Source organism: Crinia signifera, chromosome 1, assembly GCF_055691185.1.
Source record: "Crinia signifera chromosome 1, ASM5569118v1, whole genome shotgun sequence".
NCBI classification, from domain to species: Eukaryota; Metazoa; Chordata; class Amphibia; order Anura; family Myobatrachidae; genus Crinia; species Crinia signifera.
This window is the reverse complement of record NC_139217.1, coordinates 297,671,487-297,697,674: the sequence shown is the minus strand read 5'-3', so window position 1 is coordinate 297,697,674 and position 26,188 is coordinate 297,671,487. Positions and strand designations below refer to the sequence as shown.

At 43.9% G+C, this 26,188-nt stretch overlaps 1 protein-coding gene across 1 annotated transcript in view; it reads left to right on the top strand.

Annotated features, from left to right (window-relative positions):
- JAK2 (Janus kinase 2) overlaps window positions 1-26,188 on the top strand; it is a 196,284-nt gene that overhangs the window by 34,107 nt on the left and 135,989 nt on the right. Inside the window, exon 2 of the mRNA XM_083186002.1 lies at window positions 13,858-14,100. Coding sequence (XP_083042128.1) covers window positions 13,884-14,100 — 217 coding nt within the window. The 5' untranslated portion in view covers window positions 13,858-13,883. The remainder of the gene's footprint in view (window positions 1-13,857; window positions 14,101-26,188) is intronic.

Here is a 26,188-nt window from a genome sequence, read left to right as displayed (position 1 = left end):
TGCTTTTTTTTTTCTTTTTGACATGTCGGAAACCAAATGCATTGGCAGAATAGCTGCCAACCCACCTGCTATATTTAAAAAACGAGGCCAAATCCGACAGGTTTTGGACTGTTTCCAAGTATCTCAATCCTACTTTTAAAAAAAATGACAGATTGAGGTAGGGAGGATGGCATACCACCACCTCCCACCGACCCACTCACCTTGTCCTGACTCCGGCCAGGTGAGCATCAATCAGTGGCCAAATCCGAGATTCGGATATGGCCGCTGTGTTGAATAGGTAGTGTCAGATCCATTCCGGCAAAAGAATGTCGTAATGGATCTGACACTAATTACTAATATACCAAACTATACAAAATAGTGTTCACTCTAGAAATTTTTTAGGGCAGGGTGCTGACCACGGGGAGGGCACATTTTTCAATCGTGAGGGCACATTTTTCAGTCAGAGAGGCACATTTTAATTTTAAAGGGCAAAATTATGTGTGATTATTTTTAGATATAGATATATATATAGAGAGAGAGAGAGAGGTCGAAGTGGAAATTTTAAGTGGGGGTATGGAAAAGTGAAGGATGAAGTTTATGTGCGCGCCTGAGGCGCGCTCGCTCCAGAAAAGGGGGTGTGGTCACCTAAAAGGGGATGTGTCCTTGAGTGTAGTGTGCCACGCCATATACCTCTTATGTACATTATGCAACACAATAGTAGACCTCCTTTCACTTGACCCATTAACATTATGCCACACGGAATGAGACAAAATTCATGTTAAGGTGCCCATACATGGAGCGATGTGCTCCATGCATTTTGGACTAGATCACATCGCATCTAGTTAAAAATGTATGCGATGTGCTAAAGCAGCGTGCATTTTGAACTAGATGCAATCTAGCTAAAAAGTATGTGCAGCACATACTTTTTGTGCATTGCGATGTGAGGGACTGCCCATCACCTCTCAAAAAAATCATCGCTCTGTGTATGGGCTCCTTTATGCCAAAATCAAAGTGCCAAAATTCACGTCATGCCACCTGGAAGGAGCCAAAATTCACATCCTGGTACCCGGACTGAGCCAGAATTCACATCATGCCACACTGATAGAGCAAAAATTCACATTATGCAATCTATATATCGAGTCAAAATTCACATCATGCCACCCGAATTGAACCAAAATTCACGTCATGACACCCAGATTAAGAAATAAATTCACTATTTACAGTGTAGAGCGATAAAATAAGTCAGCTCCTCGTAACACAGCCTTTAACATGGCAGGAACTGATTGGCTGTTACATTATCTCTCTCCACTTTACACTCTCGAATCATTAGTACATCTCCCCCATATAAAGAAGTACTGTAAGGTGATTTCACATGCGTTGCCTGTGGGGCATATTCCCACTGCAGCCTAGTAACCCATACACAGCAGCAAGTGGGCACACCAGGGACAGGGCTTGGGCAATCTGGGCAGCACATGCAGACCAGAGCAGCCAGGTGCCCAGTAAGGCAGAGTCCAGCCAGGCACGGCAGCTACAGACACATACACAGAGCCGGCCATTTCACCTCTTTTTAGTTCGTTCACCGCCCGTTTAACCAGCCCTGGCCCCCGGCTGATTTCACACCACTAGACTGGAGCAGCAAGGATGCAAATTTGTGGGGACAGGACAAAATGCAAGGCAGGACCGAGTTAGACTGCGAGGGGGGCGGGGAGTAGGCAAAGGCCAGAGTTAGGCACTTTGACAATGGGGTTATGGTTAGGCTAAGGCAATAGAGGAGAAAGCTGTGGGTGTGTGTGGGTGGGGGGGCTGGGTTAGGGTAAGGTAAGGGGGATAAGGTTAGGGCACTGTTGGGATTCTCTGTATTGGGATGCTGGGAATACCGGCATTCCCACTGCCGGGATATCATATGTATTCCATAACATAGACATGGATTGAACAGTGTCAAGACCAGGACACATGGAGCAGAGAAAGGACAGAGGGGACAGTTGAGAGTAGTGACAGGGACAGTACATAGGTGACATGACAGGTATAGAGAGGATAGGGACAGGAGAGAGGAATGACCGCAACAGATAGAGGGGACAGGGACATGACTTTGAGGAGAGGACAGAGGTGCCAGGACAAGGGGACATGACAGATCAGTGCAGTGGGGGTCAGGAAGGAGGCAATGGTGACAGTATAGAGGGGGCAGGTAGAAGACAGCGGGGAGAGAGGAGGCTCGCTGGCTGTAACAGAGAAACATTATTTTTATATTTACTCACAGCCAGCTCCGCACCGGATCAGTCTCTCAGCAGCGTCAGGACCTCTTCTATGGCCGGGACAAGGATCAGCAGCACTCATGAGGCCTCAGCAGATGGCAGGATCACTGGGGAAGCCGGGTGAGCCCGGCAGCAGTGCGCATGTAGTGGGTGCTGCGTCCGCCTACAACGCGCCCGCCGCTGCTGAGCTTCATGTTCTCGTGAGATGATGACATCACCATCTTACGGGGGGGTAGCTGGAAGAGCTGACATGACAGCTGCGGATGAGAAAGATCTCAGCGGCATGTCAGCACAGCAGGGATGGAGGAGCGGAGAGATCTGAAATAGCGGACACTGACAGCCGCCAATAAGAAAGATCTCAGCGGCATGACCACGTGTGTGGGGGGGGGGGGGGGGGCGGAGCAGAGAGAGCTGGAATAGTTTGACACTGAGAGACGCAAATGAGAGAGTTCTCAGCGGCATGTCAGCGTGGCCGCAGACAGCAAAAGGGCGCATAGTCCTACACAAAAAAAGGGCAGGGCGCATTCAGAGGTCTAAAAACCGGGCAGGGCGCAGTGCCCTGCAAAAGAAGCCTAGCGGGAACACTACAAAACGACCAAACTAATGGTGGCGCCATAAAAAAAGCACGCTTGAGAGCTAAAATGGGGGACTTTTAGCAGACTTCAGCTTGCAATCCCCAGGTGGGTGCAAGCTAAAATGCTGGAGTCAGCATCTGGAGACACACGAACGGAGCTACATTTGAAAAGCTCCATTGAGCTCCATGTAGGGTGAGCTAAACCTTTACATATGTCCCATTACGTAATCCATTTAATCTTTGCCTTTTTTTTTATTTTATTTTTTTTAAATAAATTACAGCAATCTGTTATGTTTAGTAATACGAACTTGAGTTTCTCTTTTAATAACTGGAATTTCTTAAGCAAGTCATTGCTCTGTAATTACTTACAGATACAGTATCACTTCACAACATTTGCTATATAAAAATCTAGTGGTTCACCTAAGAATTGTCAAACATAATTTGATCATGCAATGACTTTTTTTTTTATGGTAGACTAACCAATTTTAATTGTATGCAATCGGGTTGCAAAAATCTGGTCCATCACATGCAATGCTATTGACCCGACCGACCCGATTTTTTTACATTGGAACCAATGTTAAATGGTCCCTGAGACCCGATTTTACATTGGCCCCAATGTTAAATGCCCCCCAGACCCCATTTTTCATTGTATGCCCCCCCCCATTGTTAATGCCACGCCACGATCAACGTGAACCTGAAGCGTGGCGAGCGGCAGCAGTACGCGTCCTCCGACCTTTTCATACCCCCACTATCCACGTCGGCGTGGCGTTGATTTTATATAGTGTGGCGAGCGCAGCGCAGCGAGCCACCGAGCCCGAAGCTCGCCACACTATAGGGTATTACACGTATTACACGTATTACACGTCCCCTTGCGGGGCTCTCTGCTGCCGGGCTCGCCACACTATATAAAATCAACTCCACGCCGACGTGGATAGTGGGGGTATGAAAAGGTCGGAGGATGCATACCACCGCCCCTCGCGGGCTTGCTGCGCTCGCCATGCTTCAGGTTGGCATTCATCGTGGGGTGGCGTTCACAATGGGGGGGCATTTGACATACAAATTACCCATCAGAGTGGGTATACAATCAAAAATTGGGTATGGGGGGCCATTTAACATTGGTTCCTATGTAAAATCGGGTCCATCGCATTGTATGCGATTTATAATGGCATACAATGGACCCGATTTTACATAGGAATTTAACATTACATACAATGCTTACGATGTAAAATCGGGTCGGTCGCATCACATGCCATTATAATGGAATGCGATGGACCCGATTTTACATTTGTCGAGAAACCTCAAAAAAAGCCATAAATCGGCTTGGTCGGGTCCCATCGCATACCTTAAGTTAAGGTATGCGATGGGACCCGATGGGCGTTGTGCTAGTAAACAAGTACCTTTTTTATTTTTATAATTTGATGTGTAATTAGAATTGATGTATAACCACATCAGTAATTTATCTGCATCACTTTTCATCAACAGAAAATTGTTCGTTAATGTTTGTAATGATGTCTCAGCTACCTAACTGTATTCAGATAACTATGCAATATGTAAGTTGTTTCTTTTAACTAACAACTTGATCAAAATGATCAGACATACACATCTGTCTGTACAGCATACTGTCTATCTCAATACGAAACTAAAGACCGGTTCTCATTCTCAACTGGGACAGCATATCAGCTGCCAGGTTAAGGGTGTTGGTGGAGCACTGTTTATAATGGTGACATTAATTTGTATTTTTTACTTTCCATGCTTATTTATTTCAGCTCTTAAAAATCTTAAGGTGCGTACACACTGGCCAATCTATATCGACCATTCAATTGAATGGCTGATATATCAATAAACCATCGGCCAGTGTTTATGAGCGATATATCTGTGAATGGCGTTGTTCAAATATATTGCATCAGCTCTGCAACAAAGCCGATCAATGCCATATATATCTAGAGGTATATCCGCGCATTGCACTGTTTCAGAAGCCGCCAGTGATTGTCTACGCAGTGTCCCCCTTGTGATGTCCGTTCCGACAGATTGGGCAGTGTGAATGGAGAACACTCTGCCCTATCAGTCTGCAGATATAACTGCAGATCAATCTATATGCAGATATATCAATTAGTGTGTACCCAGCTTTAGTGTAGGTCTAATCACTGATTTATAGCCGGACAATTCACAGTAGATTATTGCATCGCTTTTAATCACCTATTGCTATACCACAACATGTTCTGCAAGTATTTCCCTAAACTGCATTAAACTGAAAAAAAAAAATATATCCTGTATTTGTTATTTGGGCGATCACAAGAGTAATTTATAGACCGTATTTAGAGTGAAACGGATCACTGGTTACATCACAGGTACTGCGTCCCAATATAGAAATGATGATTCAATTCCTTTTTTTTTTTTTTTTTATGGAAATAAAAACTAAATGTTATTGCCCCACATTGATTACACAGTGTAATTGTCTGCTTTAATATTTGCCTTGTCTGCATTGCCATCCAGGTGTGTCCAAGGCCGAGATAAACTTGGTAGCTGTTATTTATAAAAGCAATGTTTATCTACTGGGGAGACGTTTGCTTAGTACTTCATTTGTTTGCCTGCTATTTTTGTGAGAGATTTATCAGTATTTCAGGATCCTTTTTTAAAGAATCTTTATGTATATCACAATGTTTTTTTTTTTTTTTTTAATATAGCTTCTAATTTTGCTATATTTTTTTTTTACTAGTTCATCAGTATGATGGGACAACATAAGTAATTTCAGTGGCTGTGCACTTGAATGGTGCAAAACTCCTGGCACCATCTATTGGCTGCTGGCACGCAAAACATTTAAATTCATGTGCCAGCCATGTAAATATTACTGCCTTAGAAATCGTTGGTGGGCAGTGGTGACCGTAATATATACATGGCTGGCATGTGCGGGGGGAGCAGAGCTGTTGACTGGGTGGCGACAATGTATGTGACTAAGTGGGAGTGGGCAGTGTGGCGTATGTGGCAGCATGAAAGTGAGACAGCTGGTGAGTATGCCCGGGTGAGGTGGCTCATCTTTCAGTCCAGCTGCCGTGCACACTCAGCGATGATGCCTGGAAAAAAAATCAGCCATCATCGCTAGACATACTGTTAAACCAGCAGACGGGAGACTGACCGCATCATCGCTAGTCGGCCATCGTTGGGCCATATGCACTTTTTCATCTTAAAATCGGTCAAAACAGCCAAAATGAACGATTTTTCAGATGAAAATCGCCCAGTGTGTATGGGCCTTTAGGTTAAAGTCTAGTTTTATTTACTCTGTTCTAGTAAACATTCATGTTTCTAATGTTGGTCCCAGTCACACAAATAATTGCACAGACTTCACTATCAGATGTAAGACTGGCTTCAGGTTTGTGGTTGCTTTGTTTCATTTTGTTGTGTCACTTTGTAAACACATTTGATAATTATTCTCTAATAAAATCCCATTATCATAGGTTGTACACCCCTTGGACCCTGTGGGTCCCTTGCTGCTGTAGCATGTATATATTTCTATCTATATTATACTATTTTTGTGTCTTGTGAATGTGACTTTTTCCTTTGCAATTCGTTCTAATGGCAACTGTAGGGTTTAGGTTTGCTTTGTTCAACAGCACCTTTCATTTAAAAACGATTGTGTATTTTTTTTCATAGCACAATAAATGTATAATGACCCTTACAGACTGCACCTCAATGATTTCTCTTAAGTATTACCAATGGTATGGGAATCTACAAGTCAGTTTTTCTGAGCAATTATAGTTGCACAAGTTTTCAGATTAATTGTTGGGTGTGGGCCTACTCACCTGTATTCCTTCACTTTGCTTTTTTTTTTAGCAACCTGTTTGAACCACTTAATTAAAAATTCTCGGACAGAAAATAACTAATTTTTTTTTCTAAACCACTTAACTGATGCCCCTTTCAGACTGCACATATTATTTATTTATTAACAGTTTCTTATATAGCGCACACATATTCCGCAGCGCTTTACAAAGTATAGTTGAACATACACATATTAACTGGTATATTGCTGTTTTTTTACCGTTTCAAAACTGTAATGTGCAGTCTGAAAGGTGCAGAGTGATTTTACCGTTTTCCAAAAAACATTTTTTGTAAACTGTAAAAAAAAGCAGGGTCCTACTCGTTTCAGACCCATTTTTTTTTTTGCTGTCTGGACAGGTCTGAAACGGTACCCAGCGCAGTGCATATTTAATGAGCCCGCCGCTCATTACATAAGCGCATATGTAATCTGCTGCACATTACATATGTGCATATGAAATGAGCTTCCAGATCATTAAATATGCACTGCGCTGGCTCAGAGACGATCAGCCACTGCTCACTGTCAGACCCCCTACCCTTACCCTTCCAGCGTCCTGCAGCTCTCCTCCCTGCCTGTAATGTGGGAGCTTCTGCTGGCAGTCTAGGTGCGTGCTCTGGTGCCTGATCCCCTCTCTATACCTCCCAAGAGGTCACTCCCCATCGCTGCTTTCACACTGCAAACCTGCATAGACAGTGATAAAACAAACTGTGCAACAGCAGACAGACTTGGAGGTAGGAGGGCCCTGCTGCAAGCTTACAATCTATAGGGACATGGGAGGGAAACACAAGGACAGGCACCAGTAATAGCATAGCAGTCCCACCAAGTTACAAGTCCAGAAGGGAAGCTATATAATAGAAAGGTACCTCAGAGGGTTATGCATGTGGTACTTAAATATGATCGGCTTGCCTAAAGAGGTGAGTTTTCAGGGAACGCATAAGAAATGAACAATTAACAATTTTGGGGACATAAATAAAATGTAGCTTTTTTTTTTTTTTTATTTCCATGGCGACACCTGCACTTATACTGTAATTGGCCAGGGCCGGCGCTACCCACTCAGCAGCTCCTGCAAAGCAGTATAAAGAGCTGCTCCCTGCACCACGAGGGCACACAGCCTGCATGCCGCCCGCAGTGCCTGTCTGACAGTGGGTGGCAGTATGTTAAGGCTGAGCAGCTCCCTGCACTGCGCACACACTGTCCTCCTCCTGCGACCTGCCCCCTCTTCCTCACAGACACTTGCGCTGAGGCATGTAGCACTGTCTGTGAATGCCTGGATGACATGTCATGTCCGGATCCGCCCCCTACCCATTGCTCCCTGCACCGGTCAGCTGTCAATCAAATGACGAACAGGCAGCAGCGCCGCCTCCCCTTCCTTCCCTCTTCTCAGTGTGCTGTGCCAGTGCCGCTGCCAGTCCTCAACACTCTGCCCCCTCTATCTCCTCCCCTCTTCTTCCATCTCCTCCTTCTCTCCCCTCCTTTCCCCCTCAGTCACGAGTGCTGCACATACTTTTTTCTACTGCTTTCGGATCGCATCGCACACACATTGCATGCATGCCGTGCGATGCGATGTGATCTAGCCCACAACGTGTATGGGCACCTTTAGTGCCTGAAACCTTTTGTGGACACAGCACTGAGATGGTGTATGCATACATGTACATGCACCCGAGATCCTCCATAGGATCACATGTTGCATACACTCCCACAATCGGGCTGCAGCTTGTTGCAATGGCAATGTGAAAGGGTTCAACATGTATGGTTTGCCGGAGGGCGCCGGACACCCTAGCACTGGCCCTGGTAATTGGTATAAAATAGTTTGTTCACTTTGATAATTTAATGGTAATAAACCTTGATCATATTGTGTATATACCTAGAAAGGCCTGTTTGTAAAATGGAAATGTTGGTTTTTATACTTTCCTGGGTACTTGTTTCCTAGCACGGCCACCATGATTTCTATCGTGGTGGTTGTGTCGGAAAAAATTGTGTCGATCGCGTCGGGTGCATACCAAAACGCACACGACGCGACCGACGCGATGTACCCGATTTCTCCATAGGCTTCAATGTTAAATTATTTTAACATTGAAGCCTATGGAGAAATCGGGTCGATCGTGTCCATAGGCTTCAATGTTAAATTTTTTTAACATTGAAACTGAGTCCATTTAACATAGTAAAAAATGGTAAAAGGGCCAATATGGGCCATTTCTCATTGGGTATGGCCCCGTCATGTGTGTAAAAAATAATGGCCCCCCATTGTGGCCGCCACCCCCACGATTGACGCGAACCCGAAGCATGGCGAGCGCAGCGATGCGCGTCCTCCGACCTTTTCATTCCCCTACTATCCACGTCGGCGTGGAGTTGAGAATAGATTAGTGTGGCAAGCGCAGCGAGCCACCGAGCCCGAAGCGTGGCGAGCGCATGCTGTTACCTTCACAGATCCCTGCGTCCTCTCGCGGGCTTCACAGGTATCAGCGTCCCCATGCAGGGCTCGCCACGCTTCGGGCTCGGTGGCTCGCTGCGCTCGCCACACTAATCTATTCTCAACTCCTATTCTCAACTCCACTCCGACGTGGATAGTAGGGGAATGAAAAGGTCGGAGGATGCGCACCGCCGCCCCTCGCGGGCTCGCTGCGCTCGCCACGCTTGGGTTCGCGTTAATCGTGGGGGTGGCGGTCACAATGGGGGGCCATTATTTTTTACACGCATGACGGGGCCATAGCCAATGAGAAATGGCCCTTATTCGGCCATTATTTTTTACTATGTTAAATGGACTCAGTTTCAATGTTAAAATAATTTAACATTGAAGCCTATGGACAAATTGGGTCCATCGCATAGGCTTCAATGTTAAATATTTAAACATTGAAGCCTATGGGGAAATCGTGGGCATCGCGTCGCATCGTGTGCCTTAAAGTTAAGGCACACGATGCCCGCGATTGTGGCCGTGATAAGAAACAAGTACCCTTTCCTGTTGTCATCTCTGAGGCAGCTTGATTTTTTTTTACATAGTCTCTGTTTACCCTATTCTTTATATTGGAACAAGCAGTTTTTTTTTTATTATTATTATTTTTACTAACACCATGTCAAATTAATGGGTTTCTGCATGTGTTAAACCCTACAGCTCCTGAAACTGCGATGAAAAGTTCTCAGCTGTGGTTATCATTCAGAGTAATCCCCCCTGTTTGACTATCCCAATGAGGCTAATTTGCAGGGTTGCGGATGATTCGATACAGTGTGTAGATAGACAGTCAGTAGGTCTACCCCGAAAGGTCGACAGGGTCAAAAGGTCAACATGCAATAGGTCGACAGGGTCAAAATGTGGATATGAAAAGGTAGACATGAGGTTTTCTTTTTGGTGTCAGTGTCGACAACTATTGACATAGACCCTAAATTACGGTAACGCATACCCTCACATGACTTGCTGCGCTCGCCATGCTTCAGGCATATTGCCTCTCGTTCGGCACACTATTATGTTCTCCCTCTATGCCGACATGGATGGTGAAGCCGGTTTAAAGAGAAAATCATGAAAAATGCATGTCTACCTTTTTCATGTCAACCTTTTGTCCCTGTCGACCTATTGCATGTTGACCTTTTGGGTTAGACCTACTGATGTCTATCTAGACACTGTAGATCTATCAACCAGAACCAAATTAGTAGAGGGGTGCTATCTGGATTTCCTCCTATTAGTTTCTCAGCATGTGCTCCAATTACAATAAGTTACTTTTGGAGGTGATTCTGATTTGTGACCTCACCTGTATGTTTGCACAGGGGTTTTTTTTCGATGGTGAAACTGCGCATGGGCATATTTGCTGATGCGCATGTGCAGGGCTTCAATGTGGGCAACTTGCATAGTCTCTGTGGCACTTGCAAAGGGATGGAGGAGGCGGGCAAGACATGTTCGCATTCGCTAAGGAACATGCTGGGTGCCCCCATGTGAACGCGGGCACGCACCTGCCTTGCGGGGGGCTGCCCGCCCAGTTCTCGGAGCTAGATGCTTCAGAAGTAATTCAGCAGAAACTGAGGTTTTCGAGCACTGAAGAAATCATTAGATGGTTGGCGACCTTTGAATGATTTCAGGCCCGCACGCATGCCTGCGAATGGATGTTTACAAAATACCGCTGCTTTGCGAGCCAACCAGAATAACTTCATTTATCTCCTGCAAAAGCCATAAGCTACTTTGTTAATGTGCCATTGGCTTTTCATGGCAATTCTGGACGTCTACTAACCAGGGCAAGCGTTTGGTCTCTGGTTCCATTTCTGTATCTGTAAATTCCAGGTATGTGTGCCTGTTGCCAGCCCACATTGCTGGACTGGGATACAGTCATTGGGTCACCAGCATGTTGGTCGACAGGGTCATTAGGTCAACATGGGGTTTTTCACAATTCTTCCATCCCGATAGGCGGTATTTCTTGCCCTACCATCCACTAGGGCATGGTGGGAGAATAAACTCCGTTCTGAGTTACTGATTGGCGTTTTTTTATAAATTCAGTCTTCGTTGGCTATGTATTTCTTGAGTTCCAGCACAAGTAACACCTGCCTCACCTGGAGTGCACATGGTTTTGTCCATCTAAGAAATATTTTGTCAGAAAGAGTGAACTAGAATAAGGGCCTCAGTTCCTGCTGGAGCCTGCTGAAAAATAGCCCTGTGTGTGTGTGTGTGTGTGTGTGTATATGTATCTATCTATCTATCTATCTATCTATCTATTCTAATCTCAACAGACATTCAGTGACCTAACCCTGTACGAGTGCAGATACACATGTATACAATTGAACAAGAAGACATACTAGAAAACTTGATTTGCTCAACTGCTAATTGATCGTGGCCAATCGTTTATATATGGGCAGGGAATATTCTAGAATATCCATGTAGTGACCACCTGGAATATTTTTGTCTATCACCTTCTAGTATATTCTGGTTGATTTCCATATGCTTGCTAAATTCTTTATTAATTGAGGCTATCTATTATCAAAAGAACTAGAGCTAATTTAAAAAACAAAAAAACAAAACAGAAATTATCTGGAGTGAGAGAAGCGGAGGGGCCTCGCACAAAGGCCAGTAATTAATGTTAATTATCGCTATGTGCAGCGAATCCTGTTTAGGATTCGGTCCACATTCGTGAGGTTCCGGAGGGCTGGAGCATTTGCTGCCAGCCCTCCCTCTCATCCTATTCAACGCCTCAGGGGCTCGCTGAGGCGTTGACGGTGATTTTTAACCCGCCACAGGGACCTGGGAGATGGAAGCCTCCCTGCCTGCGCCGGAATGTGTGGAGGAGAAGGAGGGCTCCCGGGGACACAGGCAGCAGAAGCTGCCCTCCGGGCAGGGGACGCTGTAGAAGGAGCCGCTGCACTGGTCCCGCTTGTGCATATGTAATGAGCGGGACCAGTGTGCAGTGAATATGTTATGAGCGGCTCCCCGCCCACTGCCTGGTGTAATGTGTAAAAAAAAAAAAAAATTAAATATATATTACATAAATACAAATAGCATGCCCCTTCACATAATAAAATGACAGATTTTTTTTTTTTTGCACCAAAAAAAACTTTATTTTAAAAAGATCACTTTCCAGTTCACCTTAAAAAGATGTAGAATGCAAAACGGTGAAATATGGCGAAAATCATGCTGAAAGCAGTTCTCCGTCCTAGCATTGAATACACTCTCGGCGAATCACAGTGAAAACGCCATTGAAATACACCAGCGACTTGCAACGAGCATGAAACTGAGAACTGGCCGGCATTCACTGTTCGCTTTTTGTGAACAGTTAACATTGAATAGGATGAATCAGATTTTCAGTGAAAAAGATTCACCACAGGGAGTGAAAACAGCACGATACACCGTAAAAAATGGTGAATCGAGAGCATTGAATACTGCCCTGGGGGTGGACATTTCAATATAGCACACCTCTCCCTCATTATTCTCTAGTTTTCCTACATGGTGGGCAGAGAATGATAATTTAATCATTGTGTTGTGTCACATGGCAATCCAGTATTTCACGGATGCTCCGTGACATTCATGGTAAGTCAACGAGTTTGAGACCTACACACATTTTGTCAGAATTCAATTCACTTATTAAGATATCTTCTGGGTTGTTTTTTTTTTGTGTGTAAAGAAGTTTTTTAACCATTAGTATTCGTTCTCTTTGGAGCATGCCCCAGTACAGCTCTAAACACACTGGTATTATACTCCTCTCCAGGTCATGTGGCAGTCTGATCTAATTGGCGATAATGCGGCGTGCTGCTAGTATGAATGGTTAAAAATGATTTGGCCATGACCAGGGTTTGAAGCTAAGCTAAAAGGCTGCAATTGCAGTGGGGCCAAAAATGAACATGGAATATCTTGCGATAAAAAATGTATACTGCTTATTGTCTGTGCACTTTGATTATTGCACACTTCTGGTCACATAAAGTGATCCATCCTTTTGATACAAGTCGTCAGGTTTTTGATTTCAGTATTTATGGACATGAATGAGAGGCATGCTTGCAGGCTTTTGAAAAGATAAAATAAAGCATCAACACTACCTGCTGAACTTTTTTGTGCGTTTGTGTTTTATAGCAATATGAGGACAGCATACATCCATTGTAATTAGTATAGAGCTTGTGAAACTGATTTGTGGTATATGTCACAGACAATGTCTAGGTTGACCCCAAAGGGTTGTCATGCACAATGTTGACACAAGGGAAAGGTTGACACCTAGAAAGGTCAACTTTTAGTTTTTACCGTTACTGCTGTGCTCAGCACTCTTAACTGTTCCAAATTGGCCTTCAGGTGGAGTATGAAACTGTCAAAAACAAATGCAAAAAACTTTTGAGAAACTCAAGTTGACCATTTTATTTATCAACCTATTGCCTGTGTGAACCCTTTGACAATGTCAACCATATGGTGTTCACCTTTTGACTGTTGAGATTGACATTGGGGTCGTTACTATTAGTACTGAAGGGTGCAAGGTGCCGTACCGGTTCCATTTAAACGATGAAACCGGCGCCTGAATTAAACCAATTTCGCACCCTTCGCTGGCCCGAATTCGCTTAAAATTGCTCGCAGCCTTATGGAGGCACAAGCACTTTTAAGTGAATTCAGTCCCCCGTAAAGTGCACCCAGTGCCGCGATGATTTGTGAGTGCGAATCATCCGCACCTAATAGAACCGAACCCCATTGTCTGTCAACCATCCACATACCTGTGCAACTAGTCCTATATGAAAATTGTTTAATAATTTTCAAACACACTAAAATATAGATATTTTTATTTTTTGTTTTTAAGGTATTGCTTCCTAATGCAGTGATGTAATGGCTTGCCTCACAATGACTGAAATGAGCATAACAACAATTCCTATTCGCCCAAGTGAGGATGTCCAACCTAATGCAAACTGCTCAAGGCCCAGCGAGCAAGGTTTTCACATTTTCTTATATCATGCATTGGGCAAGGCTGAAGGCGATTACCTGGTCTTACCCCCTGGCGAGTATAATGCTGAGGAGATATGCATCACGGCTGCTAAAGCCTGTGGTAAGTACAATTGTTATCACATTTGTGAGTATAGTTAAGGCTTTATCTAGAAACATGGCATCATTAAATGTTTTATTTGTCATTGTGTCATACGTGTGTGTATTGTACACCTCACATGTACTTTAAATTGCTACCATGTGAGATTATTATGTAGCACTTTGTTTTCTCACGGGGATATCCTATTAGCCACGATTGCGAACCGTGGGTTAGTTAGCTCATCTGGGGATATCTAATTAGCCATGAAAAGCTGGCTTTACTGCGGCTTATTGGGCATTTTGTTTCACCTGCCTTAGGCAGGCAATTTAAATTCCCCAAGACAGCCCCGTTTTCCAGTGAAAATGGAGCGGCTGCTGCCCAAAACACATGGATTTCATTGAACCTGTGTGTTTCACGAGAACTCATGCATTTTTGGTGTTGGATAGCTGATTAAAAAATAATAATAATAATAATAAATTGCGAAAACTTTTTTTTTTGCACCCAATGTTTTTATTTTTGATAATAGGATATCCCTGTAACACTGGAACTAATGTATATTATACTAATATTGGTAAAGGAATGAAGATCATTTATTCTATATTACACGGCCTTATTCAAACCAGGTGACCATGAACATCCTACCAATCTGCCTGTTGGCTTTATGTGCAGCATGAATTGTAAATACCTAATTAGGAAAGGAGTGCGGTCACTACGTCTACAAGCATTAGGTCGACCACTACTTAGGCCAACATTAGTTTTATCATGATGGTAAACCATCTATCCAAGTGGGCATAGAGGGAGAATATAATAGTGTGCCGAGTGTAGTGAGGAACCATGCCCGAAGCATGGCAAGCGAAGGTGGTACATGTATACGGTGTCAATGTCGACTTAAGTCAACAGACACCCAAAAAATAATAATGAAAAACTCATGTCAATCTAATGACCGTGTCAACCCTATGACCCACACCCATCAGGGCAACCTAGCCAGTATATATCTAGTTGTTTGTCAAGTGCTAACAATATTTGTCTTATTCCATTATATAGTTGTCTGTTAGGACAGGAGTTTCTATGTACAGTAGGTTGACCATTGGAAGCTCCATACAGTTCATACAACTTTCGGTACTTGTTTCCTAGCACGGCGCCCACGATTTTAATCTTATTACATCGTTTTGATCGCATCGCATGCGATGCGATTGCGATCAAAACAATGATTTCATTGTACAATCACCCTGATGGGTGATTAGTATGTTATATGCACCCCCATTGTTAACGCCACCGTCACTATTAACGCCAACCCGAAGCGTGGCGAACGGCGGCGGTACGCGTCCTCCGACCTTTTTATACCCCCACTATCCATGTCAGCGTGGAGTTGATTTTATATAGTGTGGCGAGCGGACGTGGATAACTTCACATGTATTCCGCGTCCCCTCGCAGGGCTCGCTGCGCTTGCCACACTTTGGGCTCGGTGGCTCGCTGCGCTCGCCACACTATATAAAATCAACTCCGCGCCGACGTGGATAGTGGTGTATGAAAAGGTCGGAGGACGCGTACCGCCACCCCCCGTGGGCTCGCTGCACTCGCCACGCTTCGGGTTGGCGTTGATAGTGGCGGTGGTGTTAACGATAAGGGTGCATATGACATACTAATCACCCATCAGGGTGCATGTACAATTAAAACATAATTTTGATCGCATCGCATGCCATTTTAATGGCATGCGATGTGATTTTAAAATTGTACAGTGCGGCACTTTGGACCCGAAAATCGGATCCCATCGCATACCACTAATTAAGGCATGCAATGGTATGTGATGGGCGCTGTGCTAGGAAACAAGTACCCAACTTTCTAGTAGTGCTGCTTATGTGTAGAATTACATAGTTCATCTTCTCTGGCCAAAAAGGGAATACTTTTACACAACGGTGCTCTACAACTGCTGACAACACATTTGCCTATAGTATGTCTAATGCGACCTACATTCTGTCCCTGCAGACAAGGAAGGGATACATAGGGCAGAAGATGAAATTTGGAGCCACAAAGTGGTGGTTGAACACTGCAATAAACATATTTTTAAAAGGCAATTATGTAATAGAATTTGACATCTGCTTGCATAATGCACCAGCTGTCATCAGCTGGCAAACACACTGTGACATAACTGGTGTTACTGAGCAGCAGCCGAAATGAATGCAGTGCTAGGTATTAATCAGATCAGGCAATTGCCAGGAATCTTGTAAAAAATGTGGTTGAAAAATGACTGTTGTTCTGAGAGCATGGATATGACCAGTATTTGGAGGATCTAATGGTGACTTTAGGTAAGTTGGCACTCAATATGGATATATTATTGTATATGCTATTATCATGTTGCATACAATTTTGAAATGGTGGGTGCTATTATCACTTAGCATCAGTGGCTGCCAGTAACAGAAATGCCTTGTCACGGCATGGTGGATTAATCATGTTTGCAAATATATGCATATGAGATGTCGATTACCTCTTTCACAACACACAAATAATCCGCCCACTGGTCGTAGCACAATCATTTCTGCTTGTTGATTATTGTCGGTGAGCTTTTAGCAATAATACTTTTATTGTAGAATGGATGGTGTAATGGTTAGCATTACTGCCTCACAGCACTGAGGTCATGGGTTCCATTGCCACCATGGCTCTACCTGTGCGTAGTTTGTATATTCTCCCTGTGCTTGTGTGGGTTTCCTCCGGGCACTCCGGTTTTCACCCACAATCCAAAAATATACTTTTAGGCTAAGGGTGTGGATCAGTTATTCACCAGCAAGTTGTTAGTCATTAGGTCGACATTTGTCTAGGTCGACCTGCAGGAAGGTCGACATGGGTTAGGTCGAGAGCCAAAAGGTAGACATGAGGTTTTTCACAGGTTTTTTTTTTTTTTTTTCCAAATGTGGACACAGTTGACATGGACACAAATTAAAGTGCACCGTGTCCCCACGCATGGCTCACTGCACTCGCCATGCTTCGAGCACGGTGGTTTGCTAAGCTTGGAGCACTATTTCATTCTCCCACCACGCCCTAGTGGATGGTAGGGCATGAAATACCGCCTGTCGGCACATGTCTGCTCAAAAAACAGTGAAAAACCCCATGTAGACCTTTTGACTGTCGACCCAACCCATGTCGACTTAATGACTCTGTCGACGTAGACTCATGTCGACCTTCCTGCATGTCGACCTAGACACATGATGACCTATTGACTGTCTAACAACTTGCTGGTGACCCAATGACCGTATCCCTAGGCTAAATGGCTCCCAACAAAATTAACCCTAGAATGTCTGTGTATGCGTGTACATGTGGTAGGGAATATAGATTGTAATCTCCACTAGGGCAGGGACTGATGTGAAAAATCTCTTAAATTGCATACACACTGCACAATAACTGAAACTTAAATGCATTATGACCATCGTTGGTGATATTTTTGTTCATATCGTGTAGTGTGTACACACTATAACATGCATCCTACTCACACTGCATTGTAATTAATGCTTCTTTCACATTGCAAACCTGCTTTCAACGTGTTTTTGTAAACGTTTCTTAAAACGGGTCTAAAGCCAGTTAAACCCCTTTCACATTGCATGTTGTAATGCCCCTTTCAGACCGCACTAAAAAAAAAACGGTATTTTGCCGATTTTTAACCGGTTTAAAACGGTAATATGTGCGGTCTGAAAGGTGCAGTGATTTTACCGTTTCCAAAAAAACAAACGATTTTTTTACCGTTTCAGACCCTTTTTTTTTCTTCCCCCTATCTGAATGGGTCCGAAACGGTACCCAGGCAGCAGTGAGCACTATTGGTCCCCAGCACAGTGCATATTTAATGAACCAGCTGCTCATTACATATGCGCATATGTAATGAGCGGCCGGCTCATTAAATATACACTGCGCTGGCTCAGAGGGGACCAGCTAATGCTCAGTGTCAGACCCCCTACCCTTACCCTTCCAGGGTCCTGCAGCTCTCCTCCCTGCCTGCAGTGCGGGAGCTCCTGCTGGCATGCTGCTTTCACACCGCAAACCTGCTTTAGACCAGGTTTCACATGCGATGTGAAAGGGGTTAAACTTGCTCTGACCCCTTTTAAAAAACATTTTAAATACCTGGTCTAAGCAGGTTTTGCAGTGTGAAAGCAGTATAACTGGTATATTACCATTTCAATACCGTTTTTGTACATTCCACTGTTTTCTATGGGTGAAATGGGTTGATGTCATTTCTGGGACACAGGCTTACATATGACATTTTTACAGCATAAAAAGGAGGGGGTGGGTAGAAATAAAGTCAACTCTCTGCACAGTATGCACAGGATTCGGTCGAATGGTCGACCATAAGATGATCGACAGTCATTAGGTCGATATACAGGAAGGTCGACAGGAGTCTAGGTAGACATGGGTCTAGGTCGACACATCAAAAGTTCGACATTGGTTTTTGACCTTTTTTTGAGCCGTAAGGCAGTATTTCATGCCATACCATCCACTAGGGCATGGTGGTAGAAGAAAATAGTGGCACCGTGCCCTAAGTGTTGCGAGTGCAGCGAGCGATGTGGTACACTTAAAATTGTGTCTGTGTCGACATTCGGATCAAAAACCCATGTCAACCTAATGCATGTGTCGACCTAGTCCCCTGTCGACCTTCCTGTATGTCGACCTAATGACTGTCGACCATCTTATGGTTGACCAAACAATCCCATTCCGCATGCACTGGTGTAAAAAAGTCGGTACTCTTTACCTAGATGGGCGCCAGCGATTGAAATCACGGGCGTCGGGGGTAAAAATCGCGGGCATCGCGGGTAAATCGCGGGTACATAAAAATCTGCTACCCGCGATGACCGCGATTTTCCCATAGGGAACAATGTTAAAAAGGCTGATTGAGCGCGATTTTCATGTAAAATGCCTCAATGCCCGCGATTTGGCCATAGGAATCAATGTTAAATGGGCCACAGAGCCCAAATAGGCACAATTAACCCTTAAATGTCCCCCCAAATTTTTAACGCCACCCCACGATACACGCCAACCCGAAGCGTGGCGAGCCCGCGAGGGGCGGCGGTACGCGTCCTCTGACCTTTTCATGCCCTACTATCCACGTCGGCGTGGAGTTGAGAATAGAATAGTGTGGCGAGCGCAGCGAGCCACCGAGCCCGAAGCGTGGCGAGCGCACGCGGATACCTTCACAGGTAAACGCGTCCCCTCGCGGGCTTCACAGGTGTCCGCGTCGCCACGGACACCTGTGAAGCCCGCGAGGGGACGCGTATAACTGTGAAGGTATCCGCGTCCCCTCGCGGGGCTCGCTGCGCTCGCCACGCTTCGGGCTCGGTGGCTCGCTGCGCTCGCCACACTATTCTATTCTCAACTCCACGCCGACGTGGATAGTAGGGCATGAAAAGGTCGGAGGACGCGTACCGCCGCCGCTCGCCACGCTTAGGGTTGGCGTGGATCGTGGGGTGGCGTTAAAAATTTGGGGGGACATTTAAGGGTTAATTGTGCCTATTTGGGCTCTGTGGCCCATTTAACATTGATTCCTATGGCCAAATCGGGTCCATTGAGGCATTTAACAGTAAAATCGCGTCGGTCGGGCCATTTAACATTGATTCCTATGGGAAATCGGGTGCATCGCGTCGTGGGCATCGCGGGTACATTTATGGACGGCCGCGACGCGACCGACGCGATTTCCATGTTTAACATGGGTTTCAATGGGAAATCGCGGGCATCGCGTCGGTCGCGTCGCGGCCAGACATAAATGTACCCGCGATCACCATGACGGGCGCCCATCTAGGTAAAGAGTACCAAAAAGTCTCCTCTCTCTGCACAGTGTGCACTGAGACTGAACTCCTTTGTTTATTTCCTGCATGTGCCTGGTGAGATCACAAGGGAGATAGCCTATTACCCTCTGTGACCTGCTCATGATTTGTAATAGCCGTTTCGTGCCCCTTTCAGACCGCACTTTTTACCCGTTATTTTGCCGTTGTTTTTACCGTTTTTAAAATGGTAATTTGTGCGGTCTGAAAGGTGCAGAGTGAATTTACCGATTCTATTGAACTGGTATTTCTAAACGGTAATAAAGCAGGGTCCTACCCGTTTCAGACCCGTTTTTTTTCATCCACTGTTTTCTATGGGTTAAAACAGGTTCAGTGTTGTGAAGGAACAAAAACTGCACTGAAATACCGTTTTTAAAGACATGCGGTGTGAAAGGGGTTTTAGCGGGCAGACCCGTTTTTAGAAACGTTTTAAAATACCTGGTAAAAGCCAGTTTTGCGGTGTGAAAGAAGCATCACACTACTCTGAAACGGGTAGGACCATGCTTTTAACCAGTTTTGAATTACTGGTATTTTAAAACCAGTAAATTTCTCTCTGGACCTTTCACATTACAGCTAGAAATGTTTTAAAACCCACTGAAAATCGGCAATATACCGTATTTTAGCTGTAATGTAGGGTATTTTGTTTGGCATATCTGTATACGGATTCAGTATGAAATCCCGGCGGTCGGGATCCCGGCGTTCAGAATCCCGACCGCCGAAATCCCGACAAGGGGGGGACGTGGATCGCACCCCCCCCCCCTTGCGGGCTCGCTGCGCTCGCCACGCAGCGGGCCTGGTGCCTCGCTACGCTCGGCACGCTAATTTATTCTCCCTCCAGGGGTGTCGTGGACACCCACGGAGGGAGAAACTGTCAGGATTTCGGCGGTCGGATTCTGAACGCCGGGATCTCGACCGCCAGGATTTAAACTGCATCCCCTGTATACACAGCACTGCTTCTGTTCTTTACATGGGCTTCAGCTTGCCCAATTCCGCTTAGTGGCAATAGGTTTATGAGAAGCTGGAATCGCAAGTTAAAAAATAATAATAATAAGGTGCTCTAATGAGTGACAGTATGGCTTGCTTTCTGTAAATAAAAGTTGTGTGCATAACAGATTGTAATATTAACATTGGAGTTTTGCCAATTATGACCATTATGGGAAGAATTCCATAAATTACGGTAAATTGCTGTGGCAGATTGATCCAGGTGGGTGGGGGAGTTTTATTGAAGCCGATAGCAACATTATCAGGGATTTTTTTCCTGACTGGAGACAGGAGAAGCAAAATCTGCGAGAAGTGTGGTTTTAACAGCCGCGATCACGAAAACAAATTGATCCGAGGACTTATCCTGAACCCTCTGTTTTCACATAAATACAGGTTAATTGTTCCCAGGAAAAACAAATGAGCATCCATTGAATTGTCTAATAAAAAAGGATTTAGTTAAATTCCTCTTATGCTTTATCTATTTCACATTATTAACACATGAAACCGAGATTATCTATAAGCTGTATACAGAATGTTTGTTCTCCATCATTGCCCTCCTGAATAGCGTGTTCTTCATGGTCTAGCATACTTTAAGGGAATGTTTCTGTGCCACAGAAAGGGCGTGTATGTTTGGTAGCACAGCGGCATTTTTCACTGCACGTGTAAAGCAGTCTAAAACACCAAATCGAAAATGGAGTAGATGTATAGCAAGCACTTCAGTCGGTCAAGGTTTTTTTTAATACTGAATTAAAACACTACCATCAATATTAATGCTCCCCCATTTAAATGTAATTTATGTTAGTACTGTCTGATAGGATGCTTTGTATAAGCTGCGATAAACGTGTTGCACTATTCCAGCTTTATCATTATAGCCATTGCACCTGGTCGATTAATAACAACTTCAGTAGCACCTATAAGATTCCAGGCAGGGGCTGCGGTGCTATAGTTAAACCCCCCTCAATCCCCCGCAGACTTACCTATCGCGCTGGTCCCGGCGGCTCCGTTCTTCTGCTGCGGACCACCACAAAATGGCCGCCTCCATATAGCACACAGTTCTCTGAAACTGTCTGCTGTATGGGGGCGGCCATTTTCTGGTGGTCCTCAGCAGAAGAACGGAGCCGCCGGGACCAGCGCGATAGGTAAGGCTGTGGGGGATTGAGGGGGGGTTTGCATGGGAGGCGGGGTAGGGGTGCTCGGTGGGGCAGCGACGGGGGGTGGCTACGCCACTGATTCCAGGCTAAGCTGTAGTAAATTACACTGAACAACAACTTAACGTTTAATTGGCTCTGTTTTGATTTCATATTGACTATATGAGAATAAGCATTTAACAGTGTTTTTTATAGTGAAAATATACCACAGAAGATGCACATGTTGAGTTTAAAGTCTATGCATTTTTAAGATGTACAAAATTAAAGGTGTGTACACACGGGGGCGATTTATAGCAAATATCGCTGGAAATATGGTTGGTGGGTGATCATATTGCCAGCGATGGGAGTGTGCAACGGTGATAAATCGCCGGGTGTGCGCTCCCGTTTTCTGCCCGTAGTGATCTGCTGGGCTCCCCCGGCAGTTTATTTTTCATCAGCGACCATCTCTGATCGCTGATGCAAATAGGACACCGAGCACTATATCGCTCTGCGATATATCGGCCCATGTGTACAGGGCTTAAGAAAGTTGTACTGCTGAGATTGCTGACACTGTTAAATGCATTCCTGTTCTGCCAGTCTTTGAATTGACTTTCTTCCTAACAGCAGAGATCAAGGCAAAGATCAGCTGGCACTGGTGCTTGCTACATGATCCAGGGTACACGGACAGTGGCTCTGAGCTTGGTATGCAGCCTTGAAAAACAGTGTGCACATGCCAAATTCTTCTTTAATCTCTACTAAAATGTATAATCCTAAAGTTTTGCTTTTCTTATGCTGCTATTTAAATCCAGATACATTTGTACAATTATTTTGTTTTTGTTCTGTGTATGATAGCAGAGAAGGAAGTTATTAGTTTTTAGCATTTCTGTGTTTGCACTGTAAATAAGAAAAGGCCACACCTGAGTACTTAATGAAAATACTGTATCAATGTCTACTGAATACAGAAAATAGATCCAAAAGGAATATAAATACACACAGGGAGATTTTGACTAAGCAATTTTGCGAGAGATTTTGGCTAGATGCACTGGAGATTTTGGCTATTGCCTGCACAGTCAATCTATGCTAAGCAATCTATGCAAGACAATATTGACTAAGCAGGAGAAAAATAGGGAGCTTTTGGCTATCTACTCAAAATCTCACCATGTGTACACCCCTTTTAGAGGCTGCATTTACAACTCTGCTTCAGATATTGCCCATCCTGTGTGAGAACCTAATGTTTGGTGCATTTTAATCAGCTATTAACACTAATAATAATCGTAATACTGTAACATTTTGTTTTGATCCATCAGTGCGAGGAGGTGATTTGGAAAAGGGTTGGGGGTACTTGCGAAAGTTACAGTCTTGCAAAGTGGCAGCTTGAAGGCAACTGCTGAAACATTAGGTTAAGTATTTGTGAGGCCAATGTACGTGGCAGGACATCGGACATGTTACCTGCCAGCTATTGCAGCCCCGGGTGTGGATAATTTTATCGACCACACTTAGGTCGACAGTCAACTAGGTCGACAGGGTTCTAGGTCGACATGGTTGAAGGTCGACAGGTGTCTAGGTCGACATGGGACAATGTTGACATGGGTTTAGGTCGACATAACCCATGTTCATCTAATGCTATGTCAACCTAAACCCATGTCGACATTGTCCCATGTTGACCTAGAACCTTGTCGACCTAGTTGCATGTCGACCTAATGACTGTCGACCTAAGTGTGGTCAATAATACGACCGTATACCTGCAGCCCAGTGACTTCCTACCAAATGGGCAGACACAGGCAGGGAGAAGGGGGTAAATAAAGTGTGAAGGGTTCGTGCATCTGCACTAATGGAATCTACATTTGTTTTACAGTACAGTATGTTCCATTTATGTCTATTATGTAGAAGCTCTCTGTATTGTATGATGGTCACTGTTCTGTTGTCTGTATTATATGGAAGTTTCTTTATTGCTCGCTGTATTATACTGTATGCAGTGAATGTAATCTCTATTATATGCTGCTGTCTGTTTTGTATGGTGGTCACTGGTGTGTGTGTGTGTGTGTACTTGCTCTTTCCCAGGGCACTTGTATGTATTGGTTCTGCATGAACCATTTGCCAAGGACAGCTTTATTATTGCAGGCTGATAATGCTGTAACTAGCCATTTTCCCCCCAAACTGTGATTCTGCTACCTTCTCTATTATGGGTGTCACCACATTCTGTAGTCAATAAGACCAAACATACTAAGGAGGGATCAACATTGAGAACCTTAAGGCCCCCTTACACTAGTTTGACTTGTCCTAAAGGGGTGTACACACGGAGCGATTTTTGCTAATGAGCGACTTTAACTAAGCGATTTTGACTAAGTGCACCAGTGATTTTGACTATACTAGAATTAACATACTTGGTTAGTATTCATTGCAGATCGCCTAATGAATATCTCCCTCAGCAGTGAATAGCAGCACTTTTGACTAGACAGCCAGCGATCTAGTGAAAATATTCTTGAATGGCAACTCTTTTTTACTAAGCGATATTATAGGGAGATTTGTCTAACCTTCACAGCAATCTTTGCTAACCTTCTAAGCAATTATGACTATGTAATGAAAATCGCTTAGAAGGATCGCTCCATGTGTACACCCCTTAAGGACAGGTCAGACCAATATTTGATTAGTAGATGAATGTAAATATAAACCAGACAGTTCCATTAGTAGTATGACAAACAAGTGATTTAGTTGATCCTTTTTGTTAATAGAGGTCTGTGATGCGGATGAAGAATATGCACAGTACTGGCAAATAAATATTGCAAAGTTGGTAATATTATAGTTACCACTCCAAAGGCGATTATTTTAGTGGACTCGCCACTTCATAAAGTCCAGCCAGATTAACATGGCTTTTGGGTAGCCATCACCCGGTCTATAATGTTTAAATAACGGCTCCCGGGTGTTTGGAAATATGCCGCACTTTGTTGGAGTCCATCTGTATATTGGTCTGTCACGGGTGGTGTAGGGCAGATGCTGGTACCAGAACCAGGCACTTAGGCGTTTATCCGCCTTCCTTAGAGAGCAACAAAATCAGTAGCTGAATGGCATGATGCTGCCTAAGCACTGTAAAAGTAGGGCTAATTCCTTTAAATTAACATTTATTTCCAATTTGATATTTTTTCATAATATTAGACCTATTTTAAGAAAATTGATCTGTGATTGAAACCGGGCGCTGTTCTTAGGCATATTTTGCCTGACAAACCTAGAATCGTCTTTTAGTAAAATAAGAATCTTAGGAATCTCCATGCCACTACCAGCCTATAAAATCATTTTAGAAGTATGGTATGGTATGTGTCATTAAAGAGAAAATCAAAATAAGCAGTTAAATTTTGGCTCTGATCTTGTGTCAATTATTTCTGCCTACAGAAATCAGTGAAAAATCCATGTTTGGTGCCGAACATAATTTTTTTTAGTCGGACCCAATAGTTAACATGGGTTTAGCCGCTTTATACGATTTAACTGTGCAGTTAGGCGTGATAAGTGCAAAAATCCTGAAAGATCCTATTAGATGTGTGATCAGGCACCCAAAATTGATTGAATTTCTCCTCTTAGAGTAATTAAATTCTGAATAGGTGAGAATGGAAGTTAGAATGTAGCTGCATATTGCTGGGTTTGCAATATAAACTAGTTGGTCATCTTAGTCTTCCAATTTTGTGTTTATTTTTCAGACTCCCACAGTTCTTCCTGATTTGTACACTGTCCATTAAATCTAACCTATGGTTAAAAAACTTCATTTATGCTCTCTGAAAGTTTGTATTTTCTAACTTATCTTAGATTAGAAGCAATTTTCAGTAAATTAATTATATGCCCAATGTTTGACGTCATGCATTTATTCTAAAATTCCATTGTTTTTGTTCTTATGGGTGAAGACTGAGTGATTTTGAAATTTGTACTCATTTTATTTTTATTTGTGCCTGGAAATGTGCTAGTCATTACATTTTGATCTCATTTAAGAAAATTGCTTTTTTCCCTTTTTAGAAATAAAATATGCTGTGCTTTTTTGTTTCAATTTAGCCACTCCAGCCTCCAAGTTCATTTTTCATAATTGTGTACTTGCATTATTGGTTTCAGCATGAACATTAAAGAGCTTCCTAGAGCATTGACCAATTTCGACATTTATTTCCTTTTGTCATGTCTGATTCCACTCTAGATTTGCCTGCCACCAAAGTACAGAATCCCAAAATA